The following is a 26,906-nucleotide window of genomic DNA, read 5'->3' as shown; positions in this document are numbered from 1 at the left end:
ATTAAACTATTAATAACCTATTTAAATACATTAATATGCTTAATCTGATGAGTGAATATTAGCATTTCTGTCTATTTTTAATATAAAGATGCATTCAAACTGTGCTTTTGTACATGCGTTCACAATATTCATTATAATAGCTAGAGCATTTAAACCAATTCTGAGCTATCTGGAAGTCTGAATTTATTGAGTGTTCCAAATTCTTTAAAGTACAGTAGGTACAGTACATGAGGAACATAATGGTGTGATGAAAAATGAAAGCTAGTAAAATCCCATGACAGAAAAAAACGTTTTTAATAATGATAATGGCAGAAGTAATGACCGATTTTCTACTTCCACAGAATCAAAATTCCAAAATATTATTAATTTTGTCAACTGGCACTGTTATTCTGTTTTTACATTATGTATCAACTGTGTGCTAGATGTCTGGCAGAGCAAAGCTGATGTGTATTTCTGTAATCCATCTATGGAATGATTATGGTTTGTATATTTATATACACATACTCTAATAAAGTGTTTTAGAAAATCAGCACTCATAATTTTCAATTTGGTAAGTACATTTGTAAGTAGTTTGTAGAAATAAAATTTATTAACCTTCTGCATTCTATCACACATAACTATATACTTGTTCTATTCCTCTTTGTTCTATTTCTCAAACTATTCCAAAAACATTATGCATTTTGTTTGTACAATAAGGGATAGCTGTTGTTAATATGTTTATTGCTCAGTATTATATTGTAACGCATACGGCCACCATTGACTGTGAGAGCCAGCTTACCAGCGTGGTGACGTCACCGCCCTTCCCTGTGAATAGCAGGGACCGCAGCCGCTGGGCTGACGGGAGATTTCCCTTTGGCTCAAGAGGCTGGGTCCCTGTTGAGTGATGCCGGAGGCCTGGGTTTGAGTCCCTGATGGTGGGGGGCCGACCTGATGCGGCAGTGGCGAGGGCGCCCACGTGAACCCTGAAGCGCTACAATATTAAATATTTGTATGTTTCACTGTTATGCAAAAGTCTAGGCATTTTAAAGTATATGAATTGTGAGCTTCAGAAAGCGGTTTAAAGTTTCCATTACTGTTTTCTACCATTAAAAGGTGAGACAAAGCCAAGCTTCTTATCTAGCAGTTCTTAATTCACAGTGATTAAAAGCTTCTCTTTGGTCACAACAAATCAAGGTAAACTGTTGATAATTAGCCAATATTAAGTACTGTAAGAGTTAATTTGTCACACTAACAATATTTAATTGGCTCAGTGCTAGAAATTCCTCATAATTCATATTATTATTATAATTTGTTCCTCTGTACACATCAATGAAGCTACTTTTTGTGCAACAAAATATAGATCTCTCCGAATTAACATACAATAAAAATAGTAAAATGTACGTACTGTAAATTCCCATCCTTTAAAGAAAGAAAGACATTGACTAAAAAATTGAACATTGCAATATATGTGACTTTTGTAGAGCAATGCATATCACTAATTGAAATACCTGGTAAATTTGTTCAATGTTGTATTCTGTATTTGCTTTTGCAAATGTGTTTTAACAATATTAACATCACTCCACAAATGATTACCTTTATGGCAGAGTGGCAAATTCATCTCAAATCACGCATGACGTTTACAAATATAGTATATGAGAGATATTGCAAACATGTAGCAAAACGCTTAGCAGTCACATGAGAGAAAATTGAAATGCAAACCTGGTAAACCAAAACTTTTTTCTCTTTAACCTCTCTCTCATACAAATAAAAGAAAACACACAAACTTCCACAACATGACAATTTTCTCTTTTTTTGCGAACTAAACAATTCTATACACGCATATAATGCTGGTGTGGCTCTGTTACTGATTTAAAAAAAAATGTATTTTATTTTTTTAAGTTTAAAAGGATACAAAGGCAGGCTCAAGTAAAAAGAGTCAGAATTCCATTTTTCTCGATATTTAACTTCTTTCACCCATGAATGTTTACAACATGAAATTTCAAGTTTTGATTAAATAGTTCACTTTAAACAAGTTTGTGCATATTATTTTTATTTAAGCAAAATAGGACATCATCTGAAGGCAGTAAACACATACAGTATGCGAGGCACTGTATTTTCACTAAGACTAGTCGTGACAAGGCAAAGCAATGCTGATGTACTAAAAAAAACAGATTAAGGGGGATAAAACACTGTTCATCTCTTGTGTTGTTTTTGCTTTTAATCATATTTATTCCAATAGATATCTTACCCCTTTGATGGGTCCACGCGCTTTCCAAGATCTTGCTACTCAATCTCCAGCTCCCATGCAATACAATAATTATCTCAAGCTATCATTCATGTTTTGGGAATGGAAATTATTGTGACATCTTTTTAAGAAACAACACAAAGTTTTCTACATTTATGCATTATTACATTTTAGAGAATAGAAGAAAACATTGTATTTTGTCACTGAACCTGTACAGAATCAAATTCAGCAGCAATTTTGTTAGTTGAAGCTGGATTTGATATTTTTTTAGTCTAATGTTAATCACACAATGATCGGTGATCCCAATAAAGTAGGAGGTTTCTCATTCACATGCAAGGTGGAATTTAAACTGGACCAAAAGGAAAGCAACTGTAGGCTCTCAGAAAGGAGTATGTTACATTATGTTTCTTGTGCCCCTCCTCTTTTCAGCTCCCCCAGCTGAGCCAGGCCTGGTGATAACACGACAAGTGAAAGACGTAACGGTGAAAGCAGGGGAGACGGCTGTGTTCGAGTGCCAGATCACAGGGCCCCCAGATGTTGATGTGGACTGGCTGTCCAATGGAAAGCTGGTTCAGCCTGCACTGCTAAACTGCAAGATGCACTTTGATGGGAAGAGATGCAAACTACTGCTGAATTCTGTACATGAGGATGATAGTGGAATGTACACATGCAAATTGAGCACTGCCAAAGGTTAGCATAGCTTGATTCATGCTGTTTACTTGTATTATTCATTCATTTTAAATTGATTTTTTAAAATTACTCCCTCAGCTCAGAAATGTACTGTAGCATGCACATTACATTTAAGAAACTATAATAAGTAAAAAAGTAAGTCACAAAGGTAATTGTCATTGTTATGTCCCTTTAATTTTTAAGAACCTCTGTCTGAAATGTTCTCTCGTGCCGATGTGAATAATACCTCCTTTTAGGAGTTAATGTTTAGAACATTCATTTTTTTACATTTTAGAAGAATCATAAAATCAAAAGTGAAAGTGCTTTTTTTAACTAGACATAGGTTAAACTATGCTGGAACTCCAAAAAATAAAAATGCTCTCTACAAACGTGTAATCAAAACTTCGTGTCATACAGTACCTCACCTTGACTCCCACACTTACGTTTTTTTTTCAACATTGGAAATGCTGTATATACTATGTTTTCATAGAGCAACAGGAACATGCAACAAAGACAGGAGGCTCTTGTGTTAGATTGCCATCAAGCTGTTGATGATGTTTAAAGTTTAAAGACTGATAACAGGTTAGTTAGATTTGAAAGACACTACAAGCACAATATGAGTTGTATTCTAAAAGCATACTATACACTTTGGTTAAATTATTCATTAATGACTTCAAATGTGTGCTGCTTTCTGCACTGACATATTTAAAGGTATATTTGATGGTCAGGAAGGAATAAAGATTTTAATAATTTTGTGATCTGAGGCATGACAAATCGATTTGTAAGATCTTGCCAACAGTGGGTTTCATTTTTAAAACTGAAGAATTGCAGATTGTAAATAGTTTCAATCCATATTTCCTATGTGGAATTCTGGGTCTGACAGCTATGGAAATCAGCAATTTTTAAAAGTTTCTCCGAATATACTATAAGGGTGGACAATCTCAAAAATGAAACAACATTGAAAGAGCAGAAATTAGAAATTATTTTGTTACATTGAGGTTTGTAATCAAGTAGAGGCACTAATATACGTTTTATATTAATGATTGTTATATAATGTTCACATCTGCTCTCACTGAAAAATATGCAGATGAGAGAAGATCAATCAGCTCATCTAAGCTTTTCTTCCTGAGTGGTCAGTTTTTTTAGTGCTTCTAGAAGTGTTTCCCGGGTTCATATGTTGCCCAGGGCTTAGACCAGCACTTTCATTAGTTTGAACTACTGATCAGCTTCAGTGTGCAATAAGGGTGAAATGGATTTTGACTTCTGTATCTGTTATTGTTCCAGAGGAGCTTACCTCCAGTGCAAATCTCAAAGTCATTCCCTCAATAGAGCCTCTTTTCACGATGAAGATAGACGTTCTGGAAGTCATTGAGGGACGCACAGCTCGATTTGACTGTAAGGTCAGCGGAACTCCCCCTCCCAGAGTCACATGGAGCCATTTTGGTGAGGCTTCATCCTTTTTTTCCTCTGTCCTTCTTTACTTTGACATACTGTATTCATATCTAAACTGTTCTGCAGACTAACACAGGTGGCATATTCAGTCTTTAACAAGCTAAAGCTACACATACAACTGGAAGAAAACACAATTTTTGGAAAAATTCAATTAAATTTCATTGATATTCCTCACTCATATTGAACTGACAGGATTTTTAATTAGTAGTGCTCTTCCCTTTCAACTAGAATCCCCAAAACAAGGCTCTATAATGATGTCTGGGGACACTGCAGCTTTAATTGATGTACCGTAGTTTGGTTCCCTAGTTTACATGAAATGTTAAACTGATCTCTTAAGTACTTGATAGTAAAAGGCCCCATGACTCTATTTATTTGAATAAAGGTGTTGACCCCAGTGTCCTGGCTAGATCACAATCTAGTACCTAAAGTTCCCATTTAACTCAAAAGGTAAAGCAATACAGTAGCTCACTTACCTGATCTGGTGTGTAGTGCTGATATGAGTTTTTAGTGGTAAATGAGGTGGGTTTCCTTCTATATGTAATACTGTATGTATTGAAATCTAAAAAGGGTGCTTTGAGATTCTATATACTGTATAATGTGCTTTGGGTGTAAACGTGCATAGACTAATAATCACATGAAAAAAAAGTATTACTATAATAATTATAAGCTGAAAAAGACAAATGTCTTTAACAAAAAGATAACAAAATCTAAAAAATCATTGTTACAAGAATGCTTGTGTGCAATTTGAAAACTTTATGTATTTTCTTAACAGTTTTATGACTCCCATGGGTTTATTGTAACATGTTAAATACAGAATAATGGTTAAATTTAATTTACGAGGAATAACGCCATTTAAGAATCACCTGCTTTCCAAATGTTTGAGTATTTAAGTATAGGTTTTGGCTTAAGCCACTTGGTTAAAGGGAAGCCTCCTGGCCATAGAACGAGGAGGTTCAACCCTCCAAGAATAAATGAAACCTAAAAAACACTATAGGAGGTTGGGGGTTTTAATTTACTGTAACAATCAGACAAATGACTTTTAGGAACCAACCAAACATAATAATTTACAGTCTCCACACAGGGATTCTAAATATACAGTACAATATACAGTTCATGGATGGAATTAAAACATGCATAACAACAGCATAAAAGAATGTATCTGTGAACCTATCTCTTGTGAACACCAATGCTGATCATTCACTCAGAGATCAGAATGAATAAATTCAGAGTCAATATATGCATCACCTATAATGTGTTACAGTCCAGCTCTAGCTCGTACTGTATGTTCTGTCAGTTTCATATAACTAAATCATATTTACTGTATGTTTTCAGACACAATAAATATGCAGTTACTATCATGAACTAAACATCAAACATGCATTTGTAATTTTAAAAGTTCCATTGTTGAGAAGTATGATGTGATCATTATTACTGATGGTGATGATGATAATAATAATAATAATTCCGTAAACTTATAATTGGGGACTCCCCATCACCAGCACCAATGTGTAGCCCCACCTGGATGATGCAACTTCAGCCATAGTGTGCCAGAACGCTCACCACACATCAGCTATCAGTAGGGAGGAGAACACAATGATGAAGCCAATTCATAGATGGGGATTACTAGGAGACCATGATCAGTAAAGGCCAATGGGAGATCTGGCCAGGACACCAGGGTGACATGCCTATTCATTTCAAAGAACACACTGGGATTTTAATGAACACAGAGAGTCAGGACTTTGATTTTACATCTCATTCAGAGGACAGTGCCTTTTTACAGTATAGTGTCTCTGTCACTATACTGGGGCATTATGACCACACAGACCGCAGGGTCAGCGCCCCCTACTGACTCCACTAACATGACTTTCAGCAGCAACCTTGGCTTTTCCCAGGAGTCTCCCATCCAGGTACAGACCAGGCTCACACGTGCTTAGCTTCGGTGGGTTGCCAGTTGTGAGTTGCAGGGTGATATGGTAGCTGGCAACAATGGAAATTAATAAAGTAATACTTAACATCCTGTTAGCCAAACGTCCTTGATGAGTTTAAACTTTGCCGATGAAAAACTTTGCCGATGAAAATGGAGTTGGGTGTCTGTAGCTGCTTCTTGGTGCTGGGAGGGTCCCAATGCAGGAGAGAGAAAGAGCTTGCTTGAGGTTTACAAGGTAGACAAAAGGGGAGCTCAGTTCATTCTGTGCTATAGTTTCCTGAACATTATGTTCAGAATATGCTGGATATTCCAGATTTTGACAAAAAGAAAGAATCGACTTTCATCATTGATCATTGATTGGGCAAAAATAACAGTGGATTCGTGAACACAAGGCTTCTTCTGTTCCAGGAAGAATATCTTGGACAGAATTCTGTACTTTACTGATTCACCTGGCCTGGTTTCTTGGAGAAAAATGACTTGGACTGCTTGCAGTCACGTGATCCTAAAAGTCAGTTGGCCAGTTTAGAGAGAGATCTTCAAGTAAGTGAGTGAGAGAAAAAGGACTAGTTTTATATAACCAGTTTGTGATTGGACAAGATGCTATCTGGTTTGGTTCTGGTACCCACCCTTCAGGTTGCTTATTGAGGGACCTCTTTAGCGAACTTCCTGTGGATTTAGGGAGAGACACTAGGCTGTTAGTTAGGAGACACAAAGATTATGAGAAATGCTTCATACACTTAATTCTTAAGTTAAATAATAGGCTTTGTCCCTACACCACCAATACAGAAAAAGGGATGGAAGGAACACTGTATGGAAATGTAGCCATTATGATAAAAAGAGAAGGCAGACATTAAAGCATACATTAAAGCTGTAGGACACCTACGGATTGAGCTGGAGATTGATCAAGGGGCAAGGAAGAAACTCTACAAGGGCTGGTCTGAAAAAAGTGAACCCCAAAACCACCCATGTAGAAAGAAAGGAATATAGAAATACAAACATAATGTTAAAAGAGAAGGCAGAAAGGCGAAAGCCGCAGGATGCCAGCTGACTGAGCCAGAGGCAGGACACCTGACAGACCCGGGACCATGGATATACTGTAGTGTCAGGAGCAGCAAGGGTCAAGGGGCTGGACTGGACACCGGAGAAAAGAAGCAGAAGACAGCACAGAACAGCCAGAGTACAGGCACCACATATTGAGTGTAAAAAGTCAGGCAAACACAATTTGGTTTTCTCTGTACGCTCTGCTGTTTGAAGCACACATAGAATGCGAAAAATGAAACAGAAAAGTGAGAGAAAAGTGAAAGCAGTTTTTAGCAAAAACTGTGTACTCAATCGTTTTGTGTAGTATCCCCTTTCCTGCTGGTTGTGTGAAGCACAATCCATGTATGGGATGCAAAAAAAATGCGTGGTGATTGCGAAACACGAAGCATATTTTTCTTTTTATTTCTTTCCTTCTTGTTTTCACTCTCCTATCTGTTGTTTAAACCACAGTCCACATAATGAATGAGAAAAAAAGTGAGAAGAGGTGTGTGCAAGACATACAGTATATATATATGAAAGTTGGTAAAGATTGCAATATAAAACATCTAAATGAGATTGCTTTGTCTGTTGTTATCAATCCTAACATTAGGAACTTCCATTTAATGGTTGTAAATTAATTAACTATTAATATTAATAACTATTCTTGTTTAAATTTTTAATAGGAAATTTAATATAAATATAATATATAGTATTGCTCTTTGAATTCCAAATCAGACTGATAGTCTGCTATTAAGTTGGTGCATGATACCTGACAATCTTGATTATTCTTATGATGAAAGGTTGGTAAAAATAACTCACTTTTCCTACTACAGTAGGTTCTGTAAACATAAGCATAAGTATTGATACATACTGTATATATCGGTTCCCACAGAATCTTGCAGTGCACTTAAATTAGGTACCTTTATCTTAAATGTTATGCATTCACTCTAAATCTGCTTTATTGCACTTTTATATCTGATTTATATCTGGTTTATTGCTTCTTTAATCTGGGCAAAATTGTTTCCTTCCCAGATCAAGCGCTGGAGGAAAGTGAGAATATCCGAATCCTGAAGGATCGTGGTTTTCACTCCTTAATCATCTCTCATGTCAGCAACGAGAACGAGGGCTTCTACACGGTCATTGCCAAGAACACACATGGCGAAGCTGAGTGCTCTGCGGAGTTATATGTGCAGGAGCCTCGCCCAGCAGTCGCCTCACAGATGTATGCTCAATACCTTTTAGTATATGAAAACAAATTATACTCCTGTTGCATGCACATTTGAATCATGGGAGGTTTTACACGCTGCAAACCATTGCACCAATTTGATCTTTGAAGTAGAAAAGCAGCTCACTCTCCTGACAAATCTAAGCATAATACACTGAAAGTGACTTATACCTACATCTTGTCGAACCTCAAATGATCCAACCTTACATGCAGTGGTAACTTCTCTTCCTAAAAGTGAATTTTCATATCATGTCATATAACCAACACCTCTAAGATTGTTTAAATCGCGTCTTTGCCAGGTTAAATTTTTCTTCAAAGTTCTCCGCTTTGTTTTTTGCTTTTTTGTATGAAAGTTTTGCAAACTTTCAAACAAAAAAGCAAGACAATGACATACAATTGTTTTTAGATGGAGCGTGCATTTTTATTTACTCAGAAAACACACACAGGGATATTTGTGCAAGCATTTGATTAGGTGTAGTGATTTAAAATGAGCCTAGAAGAAATGATATCGCAATACAAAGGATTAAATAAACCAGGTTATTAATAAAGTAAACAAGTTTTGATATATTTTCAAAATTAAATTAATTGATGATTTAGCAGACTACTTCACCCTTTATAGGAAAGAGACTGATAAACAGAAAGAAGACTGTGGTACAGCTTTATTTTAGAAAATATATCTCAATACAGAAGGATTAAATAAACCAGGTTATTAATAAAGTAAACAAGATTTGATATATTTTCAAAATTAAAATTAATTGATAATTTAGCAGACTACTTAACCCATTATAGGAAAGGGACTGCTAAACAGAAATAAGAATGTGGTACAGCTTTATTTTAGGAATCACTTCCTAGCCGTATGTTACTTCTGAATGAATGACATAATAGTACTTATAAAATACTGCATAGTTCATGTACAAAGCCTGCCTAGTTGCCTATTACTTGTAGTAATTAATATTTACTAATTAGTCATTTATACATGTTTTATGTATTATGCATGTGTTAGTAATTTGCTAACACTCAACAAGATCTACAGTATTTCAGAAATAAATTATTAAAATCCACTGTTACCAGCATTGCACAATTAATCCTAACTCAATCAATCCAGTCTCACCCTGATCAGTATCACTGGGTTACCCCTAGTGATCAGCTTATTTATATGAAGAAACAATTTAAGACAAATTATCTTTAGACTGACCAGCTGCAATGATGCACTTGTTGGTTTTGAGGTTGGTAAAGTACTGAGATGACCAGGCTGACTGTAGCTGCTTGTTAACATAAAGACACAACCTGAAAATACAATGAGCTGTAACTGTACAGTATGTGAACATGTGCAGTATTAACTGAACTGAAGGAGGACGTTATAATATGCTTAGTTATAATCAACAAGTACATTTTTTCTTTTCTTGGACATGCATTAAAAACAAAACCTATAACGAAGCTTTTGAGTTTCTGAGAAGAGCACCTAGTGTGACCAAGGGACAAAAACACCAGAGAGCTGCTCTCACTACTTGCATGCCTAATTAAATCAGGGCCTTAGATTGTGCTATTCTGCAAAAAGTAATAGGAAAACAGTATATCTCTATGGTAACAATCAGAAATCTCCTTGTGCTAATCTAAAATTACAGCCCAAATTCTGTACTTGGTAATGGGTTTCCATTTAACAGAAGCAAGAGAAGTCTGGCAAAGAAAAGCTGCAATCAAGTTATTTTCAATGATTTGTCACTGCAGATTGTAGGTGGGTTGAATATGTTATTAAATCAAGGCCAAAATCCCATTTCTTACAAGATTTAATGCAAAATAGTAGTTAGTCCCAACTGGTCTGGGTCTAAGGCAACTTTTCTACCTTCTTTGTATTCTTCTTACTCTGCAGTGCAAAGCTGGAAAAGATGCCCTCAATTCCTGAAGAACCAGAGGTGCCCGAGAGTGAGGTGGAGCGGTTCACCATGCCTGACTTTGTTAAACCTCTGCACGACCTGGATGTGGTGGAGGGCAAGGAAGCTGTTCTAAAGTGCAAAGTGGCTGGTCTGCCATACCCCACCATCACATGGTTCCACAATGGGGAGAAGATCGACAGCACAGAAGACAGGAAGATGACACAGTGTAAGGGCACTTTCCAATCTGACTGATTTCTTGATCCGTGCCTTTGCTTGCATATGATACATGTCAGCTCACTACTTCAGGGACCTTGCAGAGATAAGCGTTTTTATTCTGAAAGCCTGTGAACAACTACTGTTGCACACAGACTGGGGCAATTCAACAAATTATGGCTTTATTTTGTATTTATGTGTACCTCTTGTGTACCTAAACTAATTAAGGTTTGTCATTGAAGAGGAAGTGAATACTTATATACAATATATACAATAAACTTATTTTAGTTTTTGATTTTTCTTTGTAGTTTTTACTGATATTTAACTTCTTTCACCCATAAAAGGGGTAAATTTGAGCATTCGAGTTTTGATTAAAATACTCACTTTAAAAATATGTATACATACATACATTTTTATACAATTAATAAAAAGAGGACATAATTGGAAGGGTTGATTAGTTTTATAAATCACTGTACTGTATAAACAATGATCTGCATTTTCCTCAATGGCTAATTGAACACTATGTTCACTAGAAATGCTGTCTGTCCAATGTTCCATAAATGTTTGCCAAAATTAATTATCTCTGAATTGATCTGCACTGTCTAATGACTTTGAACTGTATATTCTAATTTATATTCTGTACTTCTGTACTCCTTAATCTTTTAGAACACATCAAATATCAATATATAATTTATTGCATTGCAATCTTATCAAATTAAACAGAAATGATTAGCTCCTTTGATGTTTCTTGACATTTTGATTCACTCATTCATGCCCAGCAACCAGCATGCTTTTATGTTTTTGGAAACAAAATTAAGACTAAGACACCCAGCAAGTGCAATAACTCATCAAAAGCATATCATTCCAGTCAAACAAACCCAAGGCTTTCTTAGACAATAAAACAGTTTCTGTTGATGTCATTTATTGGCCTTAATTATCCAGACATGTAAATATAGTTTACTCATTAAGTTAAAGGAAATGTGCTGCCCTTTTATGTTAGGAGAATATGGATATACCTTTATACAGATTTGTTCATTTATACAGATACTATAGCTCATTGAATTGTGACTTATTGTAGATGTATTGACTGTATAAATTGACTGTAAGAAGTAGGCTAAAACCACTGAAAGTACTATAAAACTGCTTTTCCACCACAGTTCTTGATGTTTGTGCTGTAAAAGTTGGATTTAAATAATATAACAGCACTTTTTACTTCATAATGTACAGTATTTAGCCACTCCTGTTGTTGATCTTCTCCCTGCTGCTAATATTCTCCATGTTCGACACTTTCTTCAATACAGACAGAGACATCCATAGCTTGGTTATCCGCTCAGTCACCCATTCTCATGGCGGTGTCTATAAAAGTGTCATTTCAAACAAGGTGGGGAAGGCCACGTGTTATGCCCATTTATATGTGACAGGTAAGTGAAACCAGACTGCTCGGTTCATTAAACTCACTTGCTTCCAGCCATTTCTGATATAGAATGTTGATGCGATTACCAGTTTTGAGTCTGTAGAAGAGTAATGAGTCCTAGAAATTTCTTCATTTAGTACAATCTGATGTACTGTATGTTTTGCTCCTGAATTGTTGAAGAGAAGTTATTGTTTTGCTTTTTAACCCCCTAATGCTCAGCAATAGAGTCATAAAGACTATGCCGTTACAATACCTATCATAAAACTCATATTTTTTCATTGTTTCACAAAGTATTGCACATGCAAGTGAGCTTCAGAGTCCACTGAGCCCAACCATTAAATTATTCACAAGGATGAAACTATTTTTTGAAAAAAGGAAAAAAAAATGATGCTACCCTTCAGAAACAACAAACACAATAACAACTTTTAGCAACAAAATCAAAACAAAACACCATAACTATATATCATAAGCACTAAAACAACCTCTCCTGCAAAACAGTGTATTAATAAATCCCAATTCAGCAACCCATTCTAAAGACCATTTTTCAGATGATGCAATATAAAAAAGATATGCTATTTTCAAAGACCGTGCGGTGCTAATTTGCCATTTTTACAGTAAAAATCTAACATCACAAAAGCCAAATAGAAAAAAACCTATTGTGAAACTATGAAGAAATTTTCTAAATTGCTGAAGTTAAATCCTAATTGAAAAAAATAATTGTTGATGTGAAATTAAAGAATATGAAGGATACAGAAAAAAATATATTTTATAAATGTGTTTTCTATTCTGTGAAGCAACAAAAATGCATCAATATTAAAAGCAGTAGCGCTTTTAATGGCTCTCAGTATACATGTTATAGTTTGTGAGAATGAATGTAGATTTAATTAGAATTGTGAAGTCCTTATTAAATAAAAAAAATAAACCTTGTCTTTTAATCCTCTTGTAGCACATTCCAAACCAATACCTTCCTTACTTTGATATTGATAATTCCCTATTCCTCAGTTCAGTGTGCATTCAAAATTCCTCCAGATTGTCATAAAACAACTGAATAATGAATAATGAATCCTTTTGGGTTTTTTAGCTTTGTTATGGATAAACAGAGAGTGTATGCATGCTTGCCTGTGTATAAGAGGGGAAGAATTATTATCTACATTAGCTCACCAGAGTAGATTTGGTACATAGTCTAATTTGTTTCTGGATGTTTGCAGATGTCCTTCCTGATCCCCCAGATGGGGCTCCTGTTGTTGAAGCAATCACTGGCAAGACCATCTCCTTGAAGTGGAAGAAACCCAAGAAGCTGGATCCTTCGATAGGTACAGCTCTATACACTTTCATTAACACTTCTACTTACAGTAACTACATTTAAATAATAAAACCCTCAGTCTATGAGCTTTAATTCCCCTACACGGTATTCTAACAGTTATTTTGTTGGGGGAAAGTTTCTAATGCAAGAATATATTGGCACTTTTCTTAGGAGGAAGGCTTGATGATTTCCCTTCAGTTATCTTCTTCATAAAGTAGCAGGCAATTCTATTTTTAGTCTGTCGGGTAAAAAGCACAGTGACATTTCCTTAGTTTCTTTTGAGCTGTCACCTAACACTCTCTTCCTCTTAACATTAAAGGTTAATATTTATCACAAAGCTGATATTATCTTTTACATATTTGGAAAAACTGGATAATCAGATGAAAGCTCTAAAGTTACAAAAATACAATTAACACAAACAGATCACAGCAGAAAGTGCTAATATTTTCATTAATTTTATTTTTAATGTATTAGGTAAAAAAAGTTGAAATATGGAAAATGGAACACAGAATGCTTTACAATAAGAGAAATCAGCAGTCTGAAGGTGCCTAATGATGTAGGGGAAATAAGTGGAAAAAACAAAATACAACAGATGACAATTGGTTCCTGAGCTACTAAACTTGTAGAATTTTATACCAAATATCTAGTCTAGCCAAATATCACTACACAATGAAAATGGAGATATTCTAAAGTGCAATAATATCCTATAATTTATGTAAAATGGAAGTTCATAATTTTGTAAAAATATACATTTTTTTCTCACATTTGTAGTTAAGAAAAAATGTATTGTCCAGCGTTGCACATTGAGTTATGGCAGGTTTACTTGTAGGTGGAACTTCATCAGAAATGACAGTTTCAAACTCACCGATACTGTATACAAAAGTAAATTCCCTAATTATACCAACAAGAAAAATACCATAATGTGTGCAATTAGTTTATCAGTTGACATAAGAGAACCAAACCTGCTGACATTGCAATAGTTTCATAGTGTTGCACCCATTTTAAAGGAAAATTACAATAATACAAGATTTTGCAACAGTTTTTAAACAATAATCATCACGCACATATTTAATTATTGAATGTACTGTATGTTTCATAACAGAAAATACCGAATATGAAAAACAGAACAAAATAACATGGAATAATCCTGTATTGCGGATATGATTGTCAAAGCTTTGATATTTTATCTCCTACTGATTAAACATTCGCATTTTGACAATTTTGACAAAAAAATTTGACATTTTTTACCCCAAGATCAATATTTAATTCCTAAAAATTTATAATTTATACAATTCCTTTCTTGGTTTCAGATCCCAGCTCTTTGACATATGCTATTCAACAACAAGCAATGGGGACAAACCAGTGGACCATTGTGGCCTCCAATGTAAAAGATACATCATACACGGTCCACTCACTCTCCAAAGGGGTACTCTATGCCTTCAGGGTCCTATCAGCCACCAGCAAATCCTATAGCAAGCCTTCTCCACCAACTGAGGCTTTGCAGCTTGTGGACAGAGGTAGAGGAAGCACACAACAGCATTTAGAGACAAGATCCAAGACAAAAGTCTGCCTTACTGTACCTGCTATACATTGTCTTGAGGATACTAATGGGGTCAAAGTAGGATGGATTCTTCCTTACTTTAATGCTTGAGAGCATAAAGTAAAGTAAATGAATGTGCACCTACTGATGCTTGAATAGTAGATACCCCTCTCTGCTTTAAATTGTTATATACTTTTTTAGCAAAGAAAACTGAAATCCTAAATTGTATACCTTGAAACCTTAAATGATATAATGGCTAAAATATAGAACAGGCAGACGTGTAGCAGAGACAATAAATTAATGACTGTACATGATTTCACAATTATTAAAAGTAATATCTATTGATTATTTCAAGACTAAATGCATAAGAAAATACCACTTCTAAGTTTTATTCTCGCTGATTGCTGAAACGCTTTGAGTGACAGATCTTGATTTGACTTATGCTTGTTCATCTTGCTATACTTAGGCCCATATTTTGAGGAAGCTCCAGTTATCATTGATAAACCTGATGTGGTGTATGTGGTAGAGAACCAATCAGCCTACATTACTGTCACCCTCAACCATGTTCACGCCGGTGTCACCTGGAAAAGGCAAGTGAAGTGTCTTCATAGTTTATCTTGTCTACCAGTAGAAATTTGTCTTTATTTACTTCTTTTTTCTACAACCATGAAAGCATAATAATAATAATAATTTTATTTTGATTCTTCAAGTACATTATGTACGGTACTTCATGGATAAAAGTATGGATGATACTGCTGTAGTTTTCTTGGCAAACACTGTACATTTTCTCCACTATATGGAGAAATATTATGAGGGATAATATCATATGAAAGTCCACTTGAATCAATGATTCATCCCACTACCAATAACAAATTCAAAATGTTTCACTTCCTGAACATTTACTGTTTGTCAGAGTTTTCCTGTGCCTAACTGAATGGATTAAGAATTTCCGTTCTGGCGAGTGGGTAGAATTTTTGTGTTCAAAACATTTTGACAATTATGATCAATTTTCCATACATGGCTGGAATGTCAAATATTGTTGTGCTTTCCTTTTACTTCTTCGATACATAAGCCAGAATAAATACATTACTATCTGTTTATTGATGGTCTCTCATTATTATAGGAATGGCTGTGTGCTGGTGAACAAACCAGGGTTGTTTGAAATGAGCATGCCTGATGACGACCAGCACACTTTGAGGATACTGCGTGTGAGGAGCACCAATGTAGGAGAACTCATCTGTACAGCCAGCAACCAGTATGGTAGTGACAGCTGCTCAATGAGTCTGGAAATGGCTGGTGAGGCCCTCATATTGTCAAGCATGCGGCATGCATTGTGTAGTGTCCTTCACATGGGTAGCTTAAGTGACAATGTCAATGATTTTTAATCCTTTAATATTAATTTCAAAATTAGGGTGGGTCTCTTCTGTATAGTGGATTAAACATTACCTTGTGAAACTTTGTTATTTGGAAGGTGAAGTTGTATCCTTCACTCAAAGACTCTTACAGTACATGTGCATTCTGAATAATACTTTATCTTGTTTTTAAGTCCATCAAAACAGTGTTGGAAGTTCTAATATTTCAATCTTATTCCACCTTTTTAAATCAAACACAAATTCTGGGAGGTTTTGGACTGATAGAAATGTATCAGATAAAAATGTAAATTTTAAAATATTTCAGAATATGTCTAAACTACCAATTTGTACATAGGACGTTTTTTTATTATACTGTATATGGATTTAGGAGCACAACCTTTTTTTTCTTACCCAGCTAAAAAAAAAGAAAATGGTCACTGATTTTCATCATCATTTTGACCTGAATCCATGTGATTTCTAGTTGTGTTGCTGCTTGTATATCTGAAAGTTCAGGTATTCCATATAAACTGAACATTAAGTTTTTATTTTGTTTTATTTTGCATGTCACCCTTCACTTTATATTGTTCATGGGGACTCTTTAAAATGTTTGAGGAATGCAATTACTGTAAATGCAGAGGAGGACATATGGGACATTTTTTCTAATAAATTATAAATAGATTATGAATTATATATTTTAGGATAATTTGTTTTCGGATTTGATGCATTCTAAAATTCTGGTCTTACTAAAATTATTAAATTATCAATAAATACGTGTATTAATAAAAAATAACACAAAGAAGAATTGAAAACAGCTGTACACATAAAATGTATTATTATATTTATGCATGCCAGTTCAGTATGATTAATAGTTTTTAAGCAATGCGAGATACTGGTAGTTGGAATTAATAGAGTAATTTAAAATTGCATTAAATGAACCTGTCAGTTAAAATCCATTCATCCATTTTCTAACCGCTTTATCCAATTCCGGCTGTGGGGGGGAGCTGGAGCCTATCTGAGAAAGCAACGGGTGCAAGGCAGGATACACCTTGGAGACCAGTCCATTGCAGGGCACACACAGACACAAGCACACACATACACTCACACCAGGGCCAGTTTTCCCAGGAGCCAATTAACCAACTAGTATGTCTTTGGACTGTAGGAGTAAACCAGAGCAACCAGAGGAAACCCACAGGAACATGGGGGGAACATTCAAACTCCACACATCCCCAAGTCTGGTACTGAACCAAAGGCCCCAGCACAGCAAGGCAGCAATACTGACTGTGCCACCATGCCACCCTATATGTTTTCAAATTATATCAATTTGTTCAATTTTAACTATGTTCTAATCAAACTCTGTTAGACAATGTCAAACGTTCCTGCATTTAAATAATACATACAACACAAGTGAAGAGGTGTGTAAACCCCGAATAAAACTAGCAAACGTTTTTGAGCAACCCAATGAAAAGAAAAAAATATAATAAAATCAGAATGTGTTAGTCTTCCCGTCATTCTTTCTTCATCCTTTCCTAGAAGATGTTGTCTTAATTTCAGATACATCAAACTGATTACAACACAACTTGCAATTTAATTTCAGTGGCCCCAAGCTTTGAATCCATCATGGAGGATGTGGATGTGAATGTAGGAGAGACACCGCGATTTGCTGTAGTAGTTGAAGGAAAGCCCATTCCAGACATCTTGTGGTATAAGGTAATTTTTGTTACCTATATTTACCTATATTTTTGTCTTGGTTTCTAGTTTTTGCAGAGCAAGTCGATGAAATACACCTGAATTTCATGGGTATTTAAATTTAGGTCTTGAAAGCATGTTAAATTTGTAATTTGCATGAATGCTTTCAATGTATACAGTATAAGGCTTTTGAATTTCCAAAGTATTCACAGCACGCAGACTAGAAAAAATGAGTTTAGTAATAACTCCTTGCAAATAAAGAGTTGCAGACATGTAGGATTATACTGTACCTCCTGTTGCATCTTTGAAAACCAGTCAAACAAAGAAAGAGAAAATAAGATCCATATCCAGCTCCTAAAAATGTTGTTAACAACATAAAGACAAAGTAGAATTTTATCTTTACTCCATGCTCACATACTTAACACAAACGTACAAGGCAATAATGTCCAGCTTTTTTTCCCTCAAACTACACCAACAAAAGCTTGCATTAGTGTCGTTTGATTACAAACTACAAGGGTGAAACTCTATTGGGAACACAAATCCTGTGGGAAAGTAAATAGCTGCCAACAAGAACAGAGCTTGCGATTTCTGACCAGTAAGTGAACGAGTGGTCGAATTGATAAAGTCCAAGGTCAGTATGTTTTTATACACCTCAAAAAGTCTCACTTCTTATCTTGGAATACGGTCCTTGCCAAAATAAATCAGACAGAGACAAAACAATCCATATTTAACCCCCACCATTCAGAAACACCTGCCAGATAATGTATCTCTGAAATAGTCATGCAACACGGTGATTAGAGAGAAGAAAACACAATCTTGGTTGATGCTTGCAGTAAGGGTTCCTTCATTCACATTCAGAGAACTCCCACACTTTTCAAGGCTCTCTTTCTGCACTCCCTTTTATCTGTCTGTGTTAGTTGCTGATTGAAGCCATATATCTTTTCAGCACAGCCCGACCACTGTCTAATTTTCTTTAGGGATTACACCATTTTACAGGGATTGCACAGTACATACTGTACATGTGCCCTAACCTCAGTTCCAAAACCACCTCCTTACACTGCAGCCTCCTAGCTCCAAGGCTTTTACAACTTCTCAACAAGCTTTGAGTTTATTCCAGAAAATGTCCCAGCAGTTCTGCTGATCTTGTATTAATTTTATTCTGTTTACTTTTGAGTGAGAGCACTGGTTATGGGTTGTGCGTCACTCTAGCAACTTTCATTAGAATTCTATTTTGCTCTGCTGTCCTGCCATGAGCTGTTTCAGTCTGTAGCAATTGAAGTATTGCCATTTTACTGTATACAGAAAAAGATTAACTCATTATACACCCAACAGAATCATAGGCAATACAAGCTGTTCTAGATTCCAGGGGACAGCTGACTATTTCTTTAAGAAAAGAAATGGTTTACCTTAGTTTCCTTGGTCATGTTTGACCCTCTTTTATCTTATTCAACTTAGGATTGCTAGCAAAGCTTATATAATTCAATTGATATAATTTTAAACACCAACAAAATATAACACATTCTTTTTTCCACTACATCCTGTTATTTCTTTTGCTTATCCTAGCCATCCAGACTTAAAAAGGAAAGTACAATTTCATATAAATTCAAGACAGATTTTAATTAAATTAAATTGTCTACTTTTGTCTGGAAAATGCTGACATTCGGTTTACAGGACTTGGTTGTTTGCATATTGATTACATTGCTAAAAGGAAAGCACATTAGTCCTTTGAAATATTTTTCAGGTAACAAGATTTATGTCTTCTTTAGACATATTGATTGACTCCATTTTATAGTAGTCATTTCTCCAAAGTACCAAATAAAAAAAAATCGTTAGAAACAATGATGTAACACAATGGTTTATATAGATGCTGTTCACATAATAAAAGAATATTAGATTACCACCTTTCTTGAAATTGATTTTTAATGGCATCAACAATATGGCCTTGACGTGTGACAATCCTCCATAAAATACTAAATCTAATGATCATCATTAACACAAGTAGTTGCATTAACGAAACACCATTTCCTCCTGCAAGATTATTAATTAACTACCTAATTAGTAAAACAGGGTCTGGAAACAATGGATGGTAACAGATAACTTAGTATGATATTTTTGTTTCAGAATGACATCCTCCTGGCAGAGAGCAGTCACTTCACCTTTGTGTATGATGACAATGAGTGTTCCCTGGTCATCCTCAGCACGAGAGAGGAGGACTCAGCGGTGTATACCTGCACTGCCAAGAACCTGGCAGGCTCTGTGTCTTGCAAGGCAGAACTCACTGTTCACACAGGTAAGGGGCCTAACTGCAGGAAACAGTGTGCGTCGACTGTAGGTTTATATTGGGCATTCACATTATTGACCAAAAGCCTGATCTTGATCTTTGAAATATATTTTCTAATGAGAAAGAAGAATGCTGCATACATTTTTGTTTTTTAATTAATTACTTATAGAAAAGATGACATGCATGTATTGTGGAAGGTCCCCAGTTCAGGATGGCTGTTCGAGATAATAACACATAAAGTTCTCTCTCAGGTGTAAAACTAACATAGGTCCCTAGCTCTATTGAAATTAAAACAAATAATACCAAACAGAGTACAGAAAACAAAAAAAACTCTATCTCTTTGAACTCCTATCTATTACCTCGAATACCTACACAACCACATGTAACAATTCCAGCATTACTATGCAGGTTCTATCTTTAGTTGCCCTACCACTAGCATCTGATCCATTTGTGTGTGTTATTCCATGATGATATTATATATTTTGCATGATTATGTGTGTTAGCTTAATGCATACTTTTTTCTAAAAGTCCCCATTCATTTTTCTTACAGAAAAATTATTTTTCTCCTTTGCCACTGACATATACCCTGTAGATTCCATTTAAAATGGGCCTATACTGTAAGTTTTAAGATGCTGTTATGCAATGTTTAGTTCTGCTCAGGCTATTTATATATCTACTCTGTAAAATGTTAATAAGAATTGCCAATTCCCCAGTTTATATAGTGGTTTCTGAGCTCTCTAGGTGGTAGCCCACATTGATTCACCTTTTCTGTAAATGATATCAGTGAGTCAGTTGCTGAATCTATCAGGGCTTACTCAGTGTTGCTTTCCCTACACTGCTGATTAGTCAAGAATAAAACTTGCAGTGTTGTCTAAGATGTGAAACCTAATCTTGAACTCTGGTGCAGTACTGAGAGTTTTTAATTCGGGTCATGGCACTGGCTAAAGTCTCAATACTTCAAGTCAGCACCGCCTTTCTGAGTGAAAATAAGATAGCGGTTCTGTTCTATTGTCTAGATGAACCTGAGGCTAGCTCTATGTTTTCTTTTTTTATTTTGCACCTTGTACTGCAAGAACAGTATGGCACGAGATGTCTACTAATCAGCACACTAAAGTGATATTTTATTTACCTGGCTATTTGGGTGTGTTTTATAGAGAAAGTCTGACTATACAGTACCTTAAACTTTATAGCATCTGAAGATCCTTAAAAAATCTTCTAATTTTAATCTGTGTTCTCACCCTTTAAGGAGAATAGTGATGATCAGGAGCTCCCAAACAAATTAAATTAATTCTATGGTAGATTTGAGGTACAGCACTGCCTTCAAAAAATATTTAACTCACCTCTAGAACTCTCTTCTCCTCCCTTTATCAGTGAACATGAGGTTAGATATCTGCTTCATAAACAAAATGGCAGGAGAGCTGGGGGCCCAGATCATGTTGCAGCTGCAAGTTTAAAATCATGTGCAGATCTGCTGCCATCCATTCTCACTATCTGAGGTGAGATACACATTGGGGTATTTAATGTGCAACTGCAATAGTCTAGGGGTTCCCCATGTTTTAAGTCTGATGTTATGAATCTGGTGCCAAAGAATTTGAATGTCACATGTTTAAAAGATTACTGGCTGGTGGCTCTGAAATCAGCCAGTATAAAAGTGTTCGAACAGCTAGTACGTAAATATCTGTCCAACACTCAGATAGACATGCAACAATTTGCTTACAGAGCTAACAGGTCTGTGCCTCCCTTCCATTTACGGCACCTTGATGACCCTAGCACATACACACGGGACTTGTGTGTAGACTACATCTCGACCTTTAATACAATAATACTCGAGAGCCTCTTTCATAAGCTAATTGACATGGGTGTACATAAATCAATGTGTTCCTGGATCCTAATTTTTTTTTTTATCAGGCAGGAGGCAAACCACACCAGAAGTACTCACTGCCATTGGTTTTAAAAAACAGGTGTCCCCCTGCTATCACCACATCTGTACTTCTTGTATACTAATGACTGTGTATCTACTACCAAACCTGTGAAATTAATCAAGTTTGCAGATTATGCTACTCTGGCAGGGCTAATAACAAAAAAAAAAGAAGAATCACTGTACAGGAAGGAGGTCACTGTGCTAGTGCAGTCAAAACAATCTTCAGCTCAATGTTGATTAAATCAAAAAGGTCATCTTTGATTTCAGAAGTGACACTAATGAATTACAACAATGAGCATCTCAGGAAGTCACGGTCTGTTTTTATACAACAACAGTTAAGAGTGTGTAACCTTTTTCTGTGATAGTCTGGTTTGGGTACATAGTGACTGAGGAGAGGAAACAGCTAGATAGAGCGGTCCACACAGCTTCTAAAACAATAAGCTGAGACTTACTGTACCACCTGTTGCTTCCAAATACACAACACATTTAAAATCGAAAAACTCGAAGGCTAAAAGGCTAAAGGAGTATCAAATCTAGAACAGGGTGGTTCCAGAAGAGCACCCACCTTCTTCACATTGTATTTAATGTATGATACAGTATGTACTGTATGAGTTATTTATGAGTTTTCTTTCTCTACTTGTATTGTATTTTGAGCACATTTCAGATATAATTTTTCCCCTCATTGAATTGCAATATATATATACTGTATGCACAATGTTTAAACATTACAGCAATCTTCACAGTAACTAATACAATGTATTAATTCTGGACCAAACTTGCTTCTATTCTGAATCCACATTCTTTTGTTGTCTATTTTCAGTGTTGAAGATTTTTTTCAATCTTAGTAATAAAAAGTAATAAGTGAGCTTTGAAGGAGCAAAATAGTCCTTTCTCTATCAGATATGGCTTTATAGCATCTGGTAATTTTCACTAATCATTTGCTATTCAAACACAGAGATCATCCAGGACCTGTACTGGAGTATTTATGAAACCAAAACCTGAGTGCAGAAAAATCAAGCAGCTGATCAATTACTGGCAGCAATTAATACTGGTGATTAAGGCTCAAGTTAGAAAAAAAACAGACACAGAAATACTCCAAGACCAGGACTGAGAACTGCTGAGATGGAGGATTAACCTTTAAGAGCCTGGTTTTGGAAAATGGGACACATTGACATTGTGTATATACTGTAGTTTATGGAGTGTAGTAATTAACTTTTTTCTGTAATACACAGAATATATTGAAATTATGTTTATTTAAAAAATGGTTTTATCTAGGCTTTTATCTTAAATCTATTCTTAAAAATGCCTTGAACATAAACAGAAATATGGAATAAATGTTCTTTCTTCTTTGTAGATGAAAACAGTAACACCCAGAAGCTTAATTGTACAGTAGATCTTCTGAATTGCATTTTAAGAAACGCTTGACTATAATTAATCATACTAAGGCACAAGCTAATGTGCCTTAGCATTTTAAGCATTTGGAAAGACAGTTACCTTTTGTTGCAGCTAGGTTAAAAAATATTTTCAGTGAAGCTGGTGAAAAACTGTCTTATTTAACCCCCCTTTTAAAGCAATTTCTAACTTTTCAATTTGTGACCACGCAGCTAAAATGGAAAAGGAGGAGCAGATGGAGGACGAGGAGACTATTCTGAGGAAGATGCGCAGACTGACTGATTACTATGACGTGCACAAAGAGATTGGAAGGTGAGTCATCCTTGAATGAAGGCGGAGATCAACAAGGGCAATTTATTTTTAATGATCTTCCAAGCAACTGTTTGAAACATCTAAGGAATGATTCTTAGCCATTTCTTCTCATTCTTCTATGAAACATTTCAAGAGCATAACAACAACTAACTTGAAAAATACCTTGAGAATACACAAGCACGTAGAAAACAAAAAAATGAAAAAAAAACCCTGCTCTGAAATCTGTAAAAATTACTAAAGTAAACTACTAAGTAAATGTTACAGTCTAAGAGTGTGTCAGAAAATTCAGCCTGATAATTTCTACTCCAATCTGCCACTAGCAGCCATTTTAATTTGTCTGTACTACACTGTGTTGAACAAATAAATCAGATTATGTTAGTTTTACAGATAAAGTAGAGTAAACAATTTGTGTTCAGTGTTTGGCCAGTTAATGTTGAATCTCCTTGTTCAATCAAGTATCTAGCATTACAAAAACATCATATGAGACATTTAGTGGGTTATATAGTATTTCAAAAATTATATGTGGAGAAAGATATAAAGACAAAAGGAACACAATATGATTATTATTAACTGCCTTGTAAAAGCATCCAGACCCTTCCTATAGTGTCCCATTTTGTAAAATTACAGTTATGTTTAATTCAAAACCTGAATTAAAACCTGAAAGCTCCAATTACAGCTTTCTTAGAATGAAACAGGTTAGTAAATGTCAGGGAAAACCAAAGAGAAATCAGTTATGCTGATTGCATAAATATTCAGACATATATACTCAATATTTGATGAAAGCACCATTGACAGTGATTACAGCTGCAAGTCTTTTTTGGATAAATCTCTACAAACTATGCACACAAGCCTTTTTGTCCATTCTTCTTGGTACTGTAGATTTGCTGGTGCAAATTGTTGGTGGATCACTTGTACAGCAGTTTTCAAGTTTTCTTCCACGGATTCTCTATAGAATTTAAGTCAAGACTCCACTGTAGCTTTGGCTTTGTGCATTGGATCATTGTCCAAACATTTAAATGTGCAGCAAAATTGTCCTGATTTGTCCTAAAAACATTTTGTCCTAAAAGTGTTACATTTGGCACAAACTCAACACAGTGCAACACACTCAGCGAACACCACTCCTGCTGTCAACCATGGCGGTGGTTGCTTTGTGTTATTGGGCTCTTTCTCATCACCGGGAACTGGGAACCTGTCAAGCTTCAGGGGAAAATGGATGAGCAAAGTACAGGCACATCTGTACTTTGTACTTATACAGAAAAACCTGCTTCAGTCAGCTAAAGACCTAAAACAGGGATGAAAATTGACCTTTCCGCAGGACAATGACCCAAAGAACAAAGCCAAAGCTACATTGTACTGGCTTAACAAAAAATATCTTTGATGATTTTTGAGCAGTGTGGATTGACAGGGCTTGAGGTCAAAGGTCTGCAAAGATTGGAAAAAAAATCAGTTGATGGGTTAAAAGGATTTCAGGATTTCATTAAAAAATATTAATTTAAAAACTATATAAATCCTTTGTAATTCTATAAAATGGAATATCATTGGAATGGGGTGACTTCCTACATTAGTTGGTCCTAGCTCTGTTTTTGTCCTGGTCACCTAATTCTTTTTGCATTTATTACTTGCCCAATGTCTATTGAGAGATTTTAAAAATAGCCTAATAGCTAACATGATTTTGTTCTCTGTTTCTGGTTTCAGAGGGGCCTTCTCCTATGTGAAGCGGGTAACAGAAAAAGATGGAAAGGTAGATTATGCGGCGAAGTTCATTTCCACACGAGCGAAAAAAAAGGTTTCTGCCCTGAGGGAGATGAATATTCTGTCACAGCTGGACCATGAGAGGGTCCTGTACTTCCACGATGCTTTCGAAAAGACCACCGGAGTCATCATCATTACAGAGTTGTGTCCTTTTTTGTTGATAGAGGGATGTTTTGATTAATTGAAATAGTAAGAGAAATAGAAAGAGTTGTCTTTCAAAATGAGAACCAGAAAGCACTAATTTCACAGGTCCATGTGGTAAAAAAAAAAGTACAAAAAACATTTGAACACAATCAGCACAGCAAAGATTGAAAACAAACAAACTAAGAGTGACAATTTCAGTAGATAAACCATGACGAGAATGTTTGTTAGTGAAATTCATTTATTAAATTTGAAATTCAGTTTCACATTTTAGGGGACTACTTTAAACATACTGTACTTAATTCCTGGTTTCCATCTGCCTTCGGGATACAGTTGGAGTCAATTCAAACTGTTTTGCTTTGCTCCTCTACCTTGACTTTCAGATTTTTTCCAGGAGCCTTCTGTCACTAGATCATTACCTGCTTCTTTATTCTTCTCAAGGTTAACCCATACATATTCTTTATTAGTCCATTGAAAATAAAAAAACAGCAGGTTCATTTCAGTGAGTGCTCTCAGTTGTACACTACTGTATATTATGGCATTTTTCTGCATATATATGCTTACATTATATGTCAGTTACATGAATTTTCTGGGACATCTCTGTTTTTCCATTTTGGAAGTATTTTTTTTTTCTTAACTAAGATGTAAAGGTGCCAGGAGGAGCTCCTAGAAAGAGTGACAAAAAAGTCCTTTGTGCTGGAGTCTGAGGTAAGTGTGGGGGATTATCTTTAGAGGAATTCAACCGTTGGAACTGACAAATTAGTCTTGCTTTTTTACCAACTTGTAGTAATATTTAATTTGAGAAGGTTTGTAGATTCATTAACTCATTGCATTGAGTTGTGATTGATTCTATGATTATTGATTTTGTCTTATTTATACTTTTCTTATAATTGAACTATATTGAACCATTGAACTTAATACCAGTTGGCAATGTTGAATTATAATTGCCTGGAATTTGTACATTCCTACTGCTTATGCAAAGGTAATAGTATGCACTGCTTCAGACAAATGAACTATGAAACTGCAGGTTATGTATTTGGTACCCATTAAATTTATTCAGGCTCATAATTTACTGTTACTTGCTAGTATGTGGTGTTTAGGCATCTTTAAAAGCGGATCACTAATACTACAATTTAATTAAAGAAAATGTTTGTAGAATTAAATAATAACACTATTTAATAATAATTAATTAAATAAAAATTTAAAAG

The 26,906-nt window shown here is 35.4% G+C and overlaps 1 protein-coding gene across 2 annotated transcripts in view; it reads left to right on the top strand.

The window, feature by feature from the left end:
• LOC148821849 (striated muscle preferentially expressed protein kinase-like) overlaps positions 1–26,906 on the top strand; it is a 137,725-nt gene that overhangs the window by 82,823 nt on the left and 27,996 nt on the right. For both annotated transcript variants that reach the window (XM_088930236.1, XM_088930237.1), the window contains exons 10-23: positions 2,654–2,914; positions 4,178–4,336; positions 8,325–8,514; positions 10,388–10,617; positions 11,906–12,025; positions 13,227–13,331; positions 14,632–14,838; positions 15,328–15,451; positions 15,985–16,157; positions 17,808–17,920; positions 20,021–20,189; positions 23,706–23,805; positions 25,501–25,701; positions 26,349–26,406. In XM_088930236.1, coding sequence (XP_088786362.1) covers positions 2,654–2,914; positions 4,178–4,336; positions 8,325–8,514; positions 10,388–10,617; positions 11,906–12,025; positions 13,227–13,331; positions 14,632–14,838; positions 15,328–15,451; positions 15,985–16,157; positions 17,808–17,920; positions 20,021–20,189; positions 23,706–23,805; positions 25,501–25,701; positions 26,349–26,406 — 2,210 coding nt within the window. The remainder of the gene's footprint in view (positions 1–2,653; positions 2,915–4,177; positions 4,337–8,324; positions 8,515–10,387; positions 10,618–11,905; positions 12,026–13,226; positions 13,332–14,631; positions 14,839–15,327; positions 15,452–15,984; positions 16,158–17,807; positions 17,921–20,020; positions 20,190–23,705; positions 23,806–25,500; positions 25,702–26,348; positions 26,407–26,906) is intronic.

Source organism: Atractosteus spatula, chromosome 13 (genome assembly GCF_055471065.1).
Source record: "Atractosteus spatula isolate fAtrSpa1 chromosome 13, fAtrSpa1.hap1, whole genome shotgun sequence".
Classification (NCBI taxonomy): Eukaryota; Metazoa; Chordata; class Actinopteri; order Semionotiformes; family Lepisosteidae; genus Atractosteus; species Atractosteus spatula.
This window is presented reverse-complemented; position numbering and strand designations above follow the sequence as displayed.